At 46.5% G+C, this 13805-nt stretch overlaps 1 protein-coding gene across 1 annotated transcript in view; it reads right to left on the bottom strand.

Annotated features, from left to right (window-relative positions):
- Nucleotides 1-3162: 3162 nt before the first annotated feature.
- The window catches only part of ZMYM2 (zinc finger MYM-type containing 2), a 1132334-nt gene continuing 1121691 nt past the window's right edge, over nucleotides 3163-13805 (bottom strand). Inside the window, exons 22-23 of the mRNA XM_085621554.1 lie at nucleotides 10969-11089; nucleotides 3163-3993 (exon numbers count right to left, since the gene is read on the bottom strand). Of these exons, the coding sequence (XP_085477680.1) occupies nucleotides 3798-3993; nucleotides 10969-11089 (317 nt within the window). The 3' untranslated portion in view covers nucleotides 3163-3797. The remainder of the gene's footprint in view (nucleotides 3994-10968; nucleotides 11090-13805) is intronic.

The raw sequence follows: 13805 nt of genomic DNA, 5'->3' as shown, positions 1-13805 counted from the left end.
TCCAGACGCACCTGCAGACGTCTCGAGAAGAACTGCAGAAACAGCAAATCCCCAGAAGACCGCATCGCTTACCAGAACGCCACGCCAGAATACCATCAACACATCTGATCCACCAAAAGGACATTCATCCAGAACAAGATCCTCTCCAACTCCAGCAACTTCAAGGAACTCTTCTACGTCATCCAGGAATTTACCAAGCCCTCCAGCAAAAACACAGACATCACCCCCTCCCAGTACCTATGCAACAAACTCGGCTCCTACTGTCATCTGAAAATCAAGGGCCTCTACGACAAATTCAGCGACCGAGACTGGACAACGACAACACTCACACCTCCAGCAATGCCAGCCAGACCACCATCTCCTTAGACCCCAGTCACCACATCAACCATGAAAGTCATCCACTCGGGAGCCCCCACAAACCCCTGCCCCCCACACATCTTCCGCAGAGCCGCAATCGCACCGGAACTACGACACAACATCAACGCCACCTTCGAGACCAGCATCTTCCCCGAAGACTGGAAACGCACGGAAGTCATACCCCCTACTCAAGAAGCCCTCAGCAGTTCCCACGGATCTCAAAAACTACTGACCCATCTCACTCCCCTTCATGGCCAAAGTCACAGAGAAGACCGTCAACGTCCAACTAACGAAATTCATCTAAGACAACTCCATCCTCGACCCCTCCCAATCTGGATTCCGCAGCAACCACAGCACTGAGAACGCTCTACTCACCGCCACAGTCTACATCCTCACCCTCTTTGACCAAGGAGACCCCTCAGCCCTGATCATTCTCGACCTCTCTGCAGCCTTTGACACCGTCTGCTACTGCCAGACTCCACAAAGCCGGAATACATGGAACCACCCTAGACTGGCTCCGCTACTTCCTCACCGGCATAACCCAAAGAATCAGACTCTCACCCTTACTCTCCAAACCCACAGAGATCAACTGCGGAGTACCCCAAGGATCGTCGCTCAGCCCTACGCTCTTAAACATCTGCATGACCCCCTCACTGCCATTATCAGACAGCATGGACTCAGCATAGTATCCTACGCCGATGACACCCAGCTCATCCTCTCCCTCACCAAGGACCCTCTCACCACCAGGCTCAACTTCCAGGAAGGAATAATGGACATCGCATCGTGGACGAGCAGCAGCTGCCTGAAGCTAAACTTAGAGAAAACAGAGGTCCTCGGACCCTCCACCTCTGCATGGGACAACACCTGGTGGCCCTTGCCCTCTGCAGCCCCTCCCTACCGACCACACATGAAACCTCGGCATCATACTTGACTCCTCCCTCTACATAACCCGACAGGTCAACGACATCACCTCCACCTGCTTCAAAACACTCCGCATCCTCCGTAAGATCTTCAAATGGATCCCCCCAAATCATGAAGGACCATCACCCACTCACTCATAACCAGCAGACTGGACTACAAAAACTCCCTCTATGCCGGGATCAAAAAGTCTCTGCTCCACAAACTCCAGACCATACAGAACACCGTAGCCAGACTCATCCTAGGCCTCCCTCGACACCAACACATCTCCTAACACCTGCGCAGCCTCCACTGGCTCCCCATTGGAAAGAGAGTAACCTTCAAGATACTCACCCATGCCTACAAATGCCTACAAAACACTAGAACCCAATATTTCAATGACAGAATCTCCTTCAACGTACCAAAGACGAACCTACGATCCGCCAACCTCACCCTTGCCAAAACCCCGCGCATCCGCAGAGCAAGAATGGGCGGAATATCCTTCTCCTACATCGCGGCCAAGACCTGGAACGAGCTCCCAATAGACATCAGACACTCCCTGACCCTGCACATCTTCAGGAAGACCCTCAAGACCTGGCTCTTGGACTGACCGGAGCTACACACCCCCTCCCTACCACCCAAGCGCTTTGAGACCCTCACGGATGAGTAGCGTGCTTAAAACCCCCTGATTGATTGATTGACAAATATGCACAAGAAGGAAAAACAGTAAAAATGTGAGAAAATCTCAACTAATGAACAGAGAAGAAAAACAAAAAAATAAATAGGCATTGCTTGCTAAAGTTTATATTGGCAAGATAGCTTTGTGAGTTAGTGCATCCTCTGCAGAGATATAGGCTTAATCTACAGGTTTTTTGTTTGAGTATTAGCAGTCTATGTGCAATCTGCAGGACACGGGTTTAAATCCCACATACTGCAAAAATGATTGTTCTAATTGCTTTAAGGAAAGCATGGGGGTTTTTACAGCGTGAGCACAGCTTTGTGATACATTTACAGTAAAAAAAAAAAAAAGTAATAAAAAACCCATAATCTATTGCCACTAGAATTATACCACACCGCATCCGATCGCAGAATGACAACAGGGCCTAGAGTGGTGCCGGAATAGAGAAAGGCCGGGGATGCCCTCAAAAATATGAAAAAGACTGGCACTGATGGCCTGACTATAGAGGGATCTCCATTGTGCAACCTGATGCCTGAAGATCCGGACTAGATACAGTAGTACAGACGTATGGCGGTCTGAACCACTGAGACAGCCTCTGACTTTACTTTGGGACTTACCTCCTTGCATGTTCATGAGACTTCCAGGATGCTGGTGGGGGCTATGCGGAAATCATTGCGCCTTGCTGGCATTTGTTTATCACGTTGTATGGTGTTGCCATATTTCGTTGCTGTCAAAACCATTCAAAAACTCAATGAAACGTTAACAAAAAAAAAAAAAAAAAAGAGACATCCAGGAAGCACACCATGACTGTCTTTGAAGCAGTTGAAGGGGGAATCAGCCTTTTTTCTAAAAAAAATGTAACCAAAAAGAACCCGATCCATCAAAGCCATCCAAGAGCGATTGTAAATTCCCCCCAAAATTCCTGTCTTGTTGAAATCAAAAACAAAGAACCAGGGGCACAAAGGTATATTTGCCTGCGGCTGTGCAAGCAAATTGGGCTCCCGTTGGGGTTTTATGTAAGCAATTCAAAAAATCTTACCTTCTAATCTGTGGACAGGATGTCATCATAGTCTGAAGAACGAGTATGCTTTTTGACCACTACTTGCGGTAGAGATGTTCAAAGGGTCTGGAGTAAGAGGACAAAATGTAGGAGTTCTATTGGTTTAACTTGTAAAATGCTGTAAGATGGCATTGCTTGATTTGTTGTGGGCCACTTAGGAAATCACAAGTGCGAAAAGGACTTTGAGGCTTTAATAGTAGGTAAAAAGAAGTGTTTCAGCAGCAGAGAGTCACATAATAATACACCGTTCTCTTCAACTATTTTTGGTACATAAGAATCTCTACACATAACGCAATAAGGCATCTTTAACTAAAGGTTAAAAAAAATTAGTTTACATTTTATTTAAAAATTCGGACACAGCAAGTTCTATTTTTAGTAGTGCTACTCATACATAACCATCTGTTTCAAAAACCAAAACAAACAGCCTCCATAGTAGGAAGCTGCAACAGCTGAGTTGTGCAATATGGAGGTGTCTAGTTACAAGGAAAAAATACGCATGGCACATCCTCATTCATATTTTGCAATGTAAAAAGATACAAACATATCGAATTAAATAAATAATAAAATTTGAATCTGAATGTTGGGTGTGTGTTCAATATGCTAAAACCACTAAATAGAATAATGGCAACTGTTACGCACATATTATTTACATGGTAATACCCAATCTGGGTACACTGCTACAAAACTCATAAAACAAGAGTAAACTTGAAATGATTTTCGTCCTTTTTGTTTAAAAAGTTATCTAGCAGCAGTCCTAATGACGAATGTTGTCCTTTAACTGCTCTTTGAAAGTCTGTGCCATGCTCAATCTGTGTCTTCATCGAGTTCATAGCTGTCTTTCTCATCATAAATATCCTTTACTAAAAGAACTTGGACAAGCATGTTTTCCAAGGTGTTGCGGTCCAGAGAGGACGAAGTGTACCATACAGCGCTGTCAGACGAAGAAGGGGGTTCTGCTTGCAAATAGAAGACGTCCTTTCTCTGATGAATGTTCTGTGGGCTGGAAAAAACGCAAAATAAAGGATTCAAGAATCACCAAGTGATGCGTTATTAAAGTAGTTTGTTACAGTCACTGAATGTACTGTATGCACAGTTGTGATCTTTGCAGAGTCATGCAGAATGCAGAGATCTAAAACTAAAACAAATAACTGTAGCCGACTGCTCTAATATTTATTACTAACAGTTCTGATAAATTATTATTGCAACATTTATTACAAGCTTACCGCAAAATGTGTCGAAACGCTTTTTATCACAAATCGTGCCAGAAAATAAACGTAATTTGAAGATTGAATTGCGAGTGCCTTTATATATAGCCCTTACTACGCCCAACGAGGGACTGAAACACTTTCTGTATGCAAGGCAGCTCTATGCTTTGGAACCCAAGTTTAGTGGTTAATCCAGTAGTTGTTGAGATTAATGTTCGGCTCTGAAGGAGACTATTGCATGTATTTACTCCAGTATCTCTGTAGTAGATTAAATTAGTAGGGGTTAGGTGTGATCATTTGTGCGGGTGTGTATGTGGGGGGGGGGGGGTTTGTGTAGAGCAGGCTGTGGGGGGGTTAGGAGATGAGCTAGAGGAGATTGTGTGCTGCTGGACTGCAGGATAAGACTTTCAATGGAGAAAAGGTTATGGTTTTTGAGATGAAGTGTGAGCAATTGGCAGAAATACAATGATGGACATTGACGCAAACATGCAAATGAGTTAGAGTATGCTGTAATCCGAATGAGAAGACGTGCAGAAGATGGAAAGTAAGGAGAGGGTAATTCAAAGAAAAAAATAGGAGGTGACAATCGAAGACAACATTTTTCATGCAGGGTTTTAGGAACATGGAGGAGACTTTTGAGGCAGCATGCACACTGAGAACGCAAAACTGTAGAAAGAAAGCCTTCTGATTTCAAGGCTTTCCGCACCCTCAGACAGAGTCCCACTAGCAAATTGGCTTTGACCAGTGAGCAGATTCCAAAACTTGGGATCTTATTAATGGGAAGAGTCCAATTCACAGAGCAGGGAAGATAGGTAAGGAATTTGTGGTTAGATAGAGTCTACCAGAAAGAGTGTTGCTGCGTTAAAGTAGCTTGTTCTTCTAACCTTTGGAATAGACACCAAAGCAGTATCTATTTGGAGGTGGGACTGTGAATGAACTCAAACCAAAAAATCCTGCTAAATACCCCTCTCGGCAAATTGCAGTCCAGACAAAACTACTTTGTGAATGTTTGGAGTGACGCCAATGTAGTAGCCTGGCAGGGGTCCAGGATAGGAACCCTGTGTGCCAACGCAGTGGTAGCAGCTTTGGCCTTGGTGGAATGAGCTTGCTCCTTTTTGGCCAGAGCATTGCAGATTTTAATGCAGAGCACAATCCAGTGGGAGATGTTCTCCACAACCTTGCCTTTTTTTTGCTGCAGTGGAACTCACAAACATCTGATCACACACCTGATGTTCTTTGGTATGATTAATGTAAAAGCTCTGTGCTCTTTTGGGGTCCAAGTGATAGAGTCTCTCCTCTTCCTTAGAGGGGTGAGGCAAATCAAACAATGCCAGTAAGGTGATATTTTGACTGATGTGGAGTGGCGTCATAACTTTCAGCAAGAAGGATGCTCGTGTACACAGAACCAGTTTTTGTCTGAGAGGAAGGTGGTTTATGTGGGTTGACACAGCACCTAATCTGGGTTAAATCAATCATTCTTTTGCTCACCATGCCACCCCCAGTTTAGACCTGGCCATATGCAAATCAGTCTTGACCCTGTGACTCATGGGAACAGTCCAGCCCAAACTACCAAGCGAGGGCCTTCCTGGACCGGAAACAAGCATCCTAGGACCGGTTTCGGGGTTTCACCCCTCTTCAGCCAGGATAGCTTGATTCCAGTGGCACAGTGAGCCCAGGACCCATGTCTGGGCATACCTGGCGCACTTAGGGCGAGATAGCAAAAGACACACAATTGATGGACGGAATCCAGAACAAATCAAAACAGACACCCCCAGTCAAGAGATCTAGTAGGTGCAGATCTTTTTCAGAACTCAGGGCAGGGAAGGTATTGGTGGAAAGGCATACCAGGGTCCCAAGTTCCACCCAAGGCAAAATGTTGGAAAGACCAATGAGCAAACCAGCTCACATTGTGCGTTCTCGTGGTTGTGAATAGATGGATCCACCTTGTTTCAATTCTGAGTGAAACTGCCACTCGTGATCCGCTAGGAGTTGATGGGTGAGCTTGTATGCCCTGGCTTTTAAATATCCTGCCAGGTGGTTCACCACCGGGAAATTTCCATGATGGTCCAGCCACTTTCAAAGGCACTCCTAGCACATAGTCCATGACCGCACCCCAACCTGTTTGTTGTAATACCACATGGCGGTTGTGTTGTCCGTAAGTATCTGTACAAGCCTTCCCTTGATGGATGCAAGGAAGATTTTCAACGCCAAGCATATGGCCCTTCACTCCAGAAGGTTGATATGGAGCTGGGACTTTGCCAGGGACCAGAAGCCTCTGATCGCCACCTCTCACAGGTGGCCACCCCATTAGTCACCCCTGTCAAGGGTTGACTAAAGTGATGAAGCATTAGTCACCCCTGTTAGCTCTGGTATGGGGCAGATTAGTGGTCTGCCCCTGACCCGGTCATGGTACAGTAACTACTACTGCAGATCTTCTGCAGTCTCTGCCGAAATCAGAACGTGGTAGGAGAGGTCCCCTTGGTGTTTTGGCACCCTGAGACTTCAGATCCCACTGCAGAGAACGCATATGCCACCTGGCGTACTTAACAAGCAGGATGCAGAAGGCCATCAGTCCCAGCAGCCTTGGAGTCAATCGTACTGAAATCCAGGACAGAGCCTGAATGTCCTGGATTTTCCTTTCTGGGGGAAAGGCACAAAACCCAATTGTGTCAAGAATGGCTCTGATGAAGGGGAGTGTCTGAGAAAGAGTTGGCACATTGATAGAGAACATCAAAGGTGACAAGAGGTGCGCCGTAGTCTGGAGGTGGTTACCGACTGCCTGGAGCGAGCCCGCCTTCAACAGCAAGTTGTCATGGTAGGGGAAGACTGGGACCGCTGACCTCAGAAGATGTTCTGCTATCACAGCCATCACTTTCTCGTGAACACCCGAGGGGCACTGGTGAGACCAAAGTGATCTGAAAATGCTCCCGACCCACCCAAAAAAAGCAGACAGCGCTGATCGGCCTAGAAGACGGGTACGTGGAAATATACGCCTTGCACATCCAATGGGACAGATAAGACCGGGGTCATTGTGCCCATTTGGAATTTGTCCTTCCGGAGGAAGGCCTTGAGAGGGCGCAGATCTATAACAGGACAAATGCCTCTGTCTTTAACACCGGAAAGGAACGTGAATAACAACCAAAACCCTCTACTTGTGCAGACACCCCGTTGATAGCCCCCTGTGGCCAAAAGGGCTTGCACTTCCTGCCGTAAAAGTGACAGATGGTCCTCTGTCAATCATGCAGGAGACGGCAGAAGGTGCAGTGGAGTGACTATGAAGGGTAAGGCGTACCCTTTGTGGACAATCTTCAGTGATGCGGCCTGTCGATCCAGTAAGAATTGTTAGATCCTGCCTCCAACCGGGTGTTTGTGTTCCAGTAAACACAAACTAAAGGGGTTTGGCAGGTGTGGCCATGGGGCATATGGACTGTGAGGTGTGCTCGTCCTTTACCGCGGGGTCAGTGGTTGCCATGGCCGCAAAGCAAAACCAACAGGCCCCTTGCTGACGCTAAGGTGGCTGGCGGTATGGCGCACCTCTGCCAAACCTGGGTTGATGGCCTTCAGAACTCGAACCTACATCCCACACTGACCGACCATGCACACAACATCTGTATCATCCTCGACAGCCAAACTGACCATGAACTGATCATGAAATGACGAGTCAACACAGGAGCCTCCTCCTGCTTTCACACACTTTGCAGAATCTTCAGATGGACCCCAACCAACACCAGAAAGACCAGTTCCAGAAACCCTGGGACTGTGAGTTGGTGACTGCACCTAGCACAACAGATATGTTTCCTTAAAGCTGAGGTTACTTCACTTAAAACCTATAAATCTCCTCATGGCAGGCCCTTCAGTCCTAAGGGCAGGATGCTAGGTTACAATTGTGACGGTGCCCTTGCACGAGCAGGGGGTCCCTACTAACCCCAGAGTCGATTATCCAAGCTTTGTAAGTGCGGTCATCCATTTTAAGGTGTATAGTGGACACCGGTCATTACGAGATGTCTAATTATATAGTGGCTGCACCGAACCTGGTTATGTTTGATATCAAACATGTTGGAATCATACCCCAACAACGATTCCGGTGCTGGAAGTATGATTCCATGTACTGGGAGCTCCCTAAGGGCCCCCAACCCCTGTACTCCCTATAACAGCTAGAGCTGCTGCCAACCACTGACACAATTCTGCCCTCCTGCTGCTAAGATGAGCTTGAACAGAGGAAGGTAGAACAATAGTTTTCCTGTCACAGGGAGGTGCAACCAACTCCCAGACAGGACTTCAGTGTATTGGTCTAGGGTGGGGGTACTTTGATGCCCTTGCATACTACAGTTTGAGCCTATTAAGGAACACTTGGTTCCCGCTCTGGCCAGGAACTGGCCAAAAGACAGGGGAGTATCCCTGCCCTCTGTCTAGCCACTCTCTGGGAGGGACCCCTACGTGTTCCCATCCCTTTCCTTAGGGTATTTAAGGGCTCCCTTGTGGCTGGGTCCTCAGATTTGTCATGGGACCACACTCAACCCTGAAACTATGTCGCTCTTTAATCATCTGGACACTTGGACTTCGACTGGAACAGAGACTGCATCAAGGAAGACTCCTGCTGCTCCCGGTCTCCCTATTTTTGAAGTCTTTTGCGTCGTCTGTTTCATCCAGGTTCTCCAAAAGACCTGTGGGAATCAAGGACACCCAAAGAAATCTCCCTTGAAGTGAAGGAGTCACTCCCCTGCATCTGCAGGCACCGCAACGAAGCGGACAGGTCTGTTGCTCCTGACTTCCCATGGACATCCCGAGGCTCAGCAACACAGGTGATGGTTCTGTGGCTCCCTATAGGCCTGACCTGTCTTCCCTGCAATTTTGAGGACAGTATCCCTCTTCAGGGCTGCTGGGACCAAACCCCTGTACTCTGCCTCAACTTGCCGTTGCCAAGGCTTGTTGGCTCTGCGATCCAGAGATCTTCGGGCTACAAGAAGCTCCAGCCTCCAGCACCTCACTACCAGGAGAACAGTGTCCTCCCTGCATCTTCTGCTTCGTGGGCCTCCGACTTTGGTGAGCTGCTTAAGGTCCTTTTGAGATTTCTGTGCCTCTGGCCTGTGGGTCCTCTCAAGGGTTTTTCTTGGCTTCAGAGGGCTCCCTTGCTTGCTCAGGCCTGCTCCAACTGTCCTGCACTTGGTAAGTCCCTTGGACATTGCTGGTCCTAACGTTTGCTCCTCTTCGCTTTCCACGCCAGTTGCGGCTACCAAGGCTTATTAGTGCTCCCGCTGGACACTGACATCTGATGTGGGACAGCTAGTGCAAAGCTCCCGGTCTTCCTCAGTGTTGCCTGGTCCTTCCCGTTGCAACGACAAGGTAACAATCATCTCTTCTTAGCTTCTTGACAACGGTGGGCATTGTGCTTCCGTGCCTCCTGGTCACATCCAAGTGGCATAGACCCTGCCCCCTCAACTTGCAGGTTCCTAACTTCCAGAATCCACCCATGGATTCCAGTGGACTCCTTCAGAGTCTTCTTCAGAGGCCTCTTCTTCTAAGTCCCCCATTGTTGTCTACGACAGATTCCGATGTCACTTCATTTCTATACACCCGCTTTCCTTGGTGAAGGTAACCTGGTTCATGCGGCATTCACCAGTGGGGTGGCTCTCCAACCTTCTGTCTTCCAAAGGGTTTCCGAGAAGGATCCTTTTTCTCTAAAACTGCAACTGCGACCTCTCTATTGACTTCCATTGGGCACACAGCTGTGTTTCCACACTGCACACAGCCTCCGTGGGGTTCCTAGGTACTTATTTTGGGTGGTTCCATGTGGCCTCGGCTCCTTCTGAGTCTTCTGGTCCAAGTCCCGTTCTCCTTTGCAGTTCGCATTCCACTTTCTTAATATATGGATAGGTCTCCCCCAGGAGACCAGTGTATATTGGTGCTACTTACCTGATTATTTCAAAGTATTCTTGTGTATTGTGTTGATATCTCCGGGTAGGAGATATACCAATGTATTAGTGATTGCGTTGTAGAATAAATACTTATTTTTCCATAAACACTGTTTTTTTTTTCCATCTAACCTACACTACTGATTAAAGTTGGTAAAAACAAGCTGCTTTACATTCCTTCAAGATAAGCCTGAAGGCTGCTCTCCACAGCTACCACTTTGAGAGCTTTCTATGGTTACGCAAGACCGCTAAAATCATTATAAGGGCTGCCTGAATCATTGCAAGGTGCATCACCCGAATAAGTGTGCACCATATACTAAGCTTGCCTCCTACACTAAACAGGACTCATTTATAACGGCAGTACAAAGGTAGAACTACATGTTCATAACACGTGAGAGCATAACCAACTTGAGAAAAGACCTGCTAGTGCCTCACAGATTCCATTCCAGAATCACTTTTCAAAGGCAAATTGCCGGGGGCCAAACTATTAACAACTAGTTAATGCACTTTATCTGATTGAATGGATTTAACTCCTTGTTCTGAGTGCTCTTGTTAAGGTTAAATATCCATGTTTATAAATAGCACACATGAAATTAACAGCATGCGTAAGCCATAAATGCAGATCAACAGAGTGAAATAGGTTATTTATAAATATTATTGAGGGTGGTGAGAAGCATTATAACCCACATGAGGCTTTGCTACGTGTAAATATTGCGCCCCACACTCAACATGAATAGCATACTACATTGTGCATATGTGTACATGCTACACAACTTAATGTACACACCAACTCTATTTCTGCATCTGATACCTGTAAATGGGAGTAACTTCAAAACTACTGAATTCAAGACAAGTTACCTTTTAGATAGATAGCATTCAAACAGTTTCACAGGACATCGTGAGGGATCAGATGTATTTTCAATTTGTTCAAATACTGGTTCATCATCTTCATGCTTCCTTTTTCCTGTAGTAATTTTATCTGGAGAAAAGGAAATTCTCTTAAAATCGTCTTTAACTGCGTACTGTTTCATTGAAAACAATTCCAAGGGATGACAAATGTTAAGCAATATTGGAATACCGTGCATCCAATATTTTCTAGCAAGACACCCAAACCCAAGTAGTTGTCATGTTATTTAGCTGACAAGTACTCTATTCTCTGACTCAACACCAACATAGCATACAATATTTGAAGTAACAGGACAGCTGAATCGAACAAGTTACTTACCTTCGGTAACACCATATCTGGTAGAGACTTATCTAGCCGCAGATTCTTTACCATAGAATTATACCCAGACGTCAGACTGGATCAGGGAATTTTTTGTGAGCAGTGCTCCTGTGGGCACGCTGGTAAGCTGCACTGTTTGGCTCTGAGTAATGTTGTCAGCATCCTCTGCATTCAAAATGACGTGCGAGGTGCCTATATAGGTGCCAACCCAGCACATCAGTTTCTTTTCATGACTTTCCACGCCAGGAGCGCGAAGACATGAAGAACACTGGTGTGGAAAACTAGGGCCCTGAAAGGGGTAACAGCCTTGACCCTTGAACTTTGCTTGCAGAGTGGGGAGGATGGGTTGGTCGGTAAGGAATCTGCAGCTAGTTAGAGTCTTTGCGGGATATGGCGTTACTGACGGTAAGTAACTTGTTCATTTATTTATTTTTATAGAAGAGCAACAATCAAATATGTAGCTGGAATGACTTGTTTCCGTTATGGTTACCAAAAGCCTCTCTAATAGAGTAACAATAGGCATCACAGCGACGTTATCAATGGTATTAACATCATTACTGTGCGAACCAGCAATATCTGTCACTATATGTAAGGCTGCATGTAATATTAGAAAAAACTGAGAACAACACAAAACAGAATCATAAGAGGGTGCGATAGAAAGAGCGGAGGAGGGGGGTGAGTTTGGGAGGGTGGAGGGGGCACAATTTCTTACGAGATGGTGAATATAGAGTAACAGTGGGAGATCTATGGACATAAGTAACTTGTCCATCTGAAAGGGACTTCTAGGACAACCTCCCCAGAGGTGGATCTCAAACCGTTTCACACTAAAAAGTCCTACAGGACCGAACAAGCAAATAGCCTGTCCTGACGGACTGGACTGTCTATGCAGTAGTGCTTGGTGAGCATGTGTAGTGAAGCCCAGGTTGCTACCTGGTAGATGTCAAGGACAGGATAAAAAGTAGACTCCTGAAGACCTGGCTTTTTAACACAATGTAGCTTCCTTGATCTTCTCCTTTCCTCTTCTCTCTGTCTCAAAGACAACGCCAAGACACCTCTGGGAATTTGAGTTCTTTAGAAAACCTATTAACATAACATAACATAACAGGGTGATGGACTGGCCTACATGAAAGGAAGTAACAACTTTCAATAGAAAGGAAGCTCAAGTGTGAAGAACCAGCTTGTCTGGGAAGATGCTTAGGTATGGAGCCTCCGGACAGATGTTATTGCCACTAGGAAGGTCGTCTTGATGGTAAGGAGCCTAACAGGACAATTGTGTAGAGGCTTAAAATTAGTGCACATCAGAAAGGTGAGTACTAGATTGAGGTCCCACTGAGGCATGATTAAGTGTGAAGGTGAAAACATATGCTGAAGATCTTTCAAAAACCTATTTACAATGGGATTTGAACAGGGATGGCTGATCTGGCAACCGCAGAAAGGCTAAGATGGCAGAAAGCCAGTCCTTTAGGGTGCCCACAGCAGTGCCCTACTGGGCAAGAGAAAGAATATATAGAAGGACCTGAAAATGAGGAGCAGAAATGGGGTCAACTTGCTTTTCTGCACATAATTCCACAAACCTGTGGCAGGCATACACCGTCTTGGTGGAGACATGCCTGGCTGCCAAAATAACATTGCAGACTTCGAGCGAAAGGCTGAAAGATGTCTACAGTCACCGCTCGGTCTCCACGTATGAAGGCGGAGCATTGACAGGTTCGGGTTTGAAACCCTCCCATGCTGCCGCCACAGGAGATTCCCCCGAAGAAGCAGTCTGATCAGCGGACTAATGACCATGCGTAACACCTCGGGATAACAAACTCTGAGCCCAGTCTGGAGTCACAAGGATGACTTTGGCCCAGTCATTCCTGATCTTCTTGAGAACTCTGGGCAGGAGTGGTATGGGTAGAAAGGCGTACAGAAGGCCTGAGCTCCACTTGAGATTTAAAGCGTCTCCGTGCTAGAGAAGCCTTGGAAACTCCAGCTTGCATAAGTGCTGATATTGCACATTCTCGGCAGTGGCAAACCGATCTAACCCAGACTCTCCCTACTGCTGAAATAGACCTTGCATCACCTCGGGATGGAGACACCATTTGTGATCCGCTAAGCATCTTTGGCTGAGGATGTCCACCCTGGCGTTCAGAGAGTACCACATTGTAGTGGTGCTATCTGTGAACACCTGGACTACTGTTCCCTTGATGGTGGATAGAAAGGCTTCCAATGCCAGCTGGATCGCAAGGAATTCCAATAGGTTGATGCGGAGTCTGAATTCTGTTAGAGAGAAGGGGTCCCTGATCTTCACCTCACCCAGATGGCTGCCCCATCCCAGGAGTGCCGAATTTGTCACTACTGTCAGATCTGGTTGGGGAATGGTAAGGGCTCTGCAGCAGACCCAATCGTTGTTCATTAGTTAACCACCACTGCAGATCTTCAGCAGTTCTCTCAGAGATCTGAACCATTTCGGAGAGATTGCCCTGAT

The sequence above is a fragment of the Triturus cristatus genome, chromosome 8 (assembly GCF_964204655.1).
Source record: "Triturus cristatus chromosome 8, aTriCri1.1, whole genome shotgun sequence".
In the NCBI taxonomy this organism is placed as follows: Eukaryota; Metazoa; Chordata; class Amphibia; order Caudata; family Salamandridae; genus Triturus; species Triturus cristatus.
This window is presented reverse-complemented; position numbering and strand designations above follow the sequence as displayed.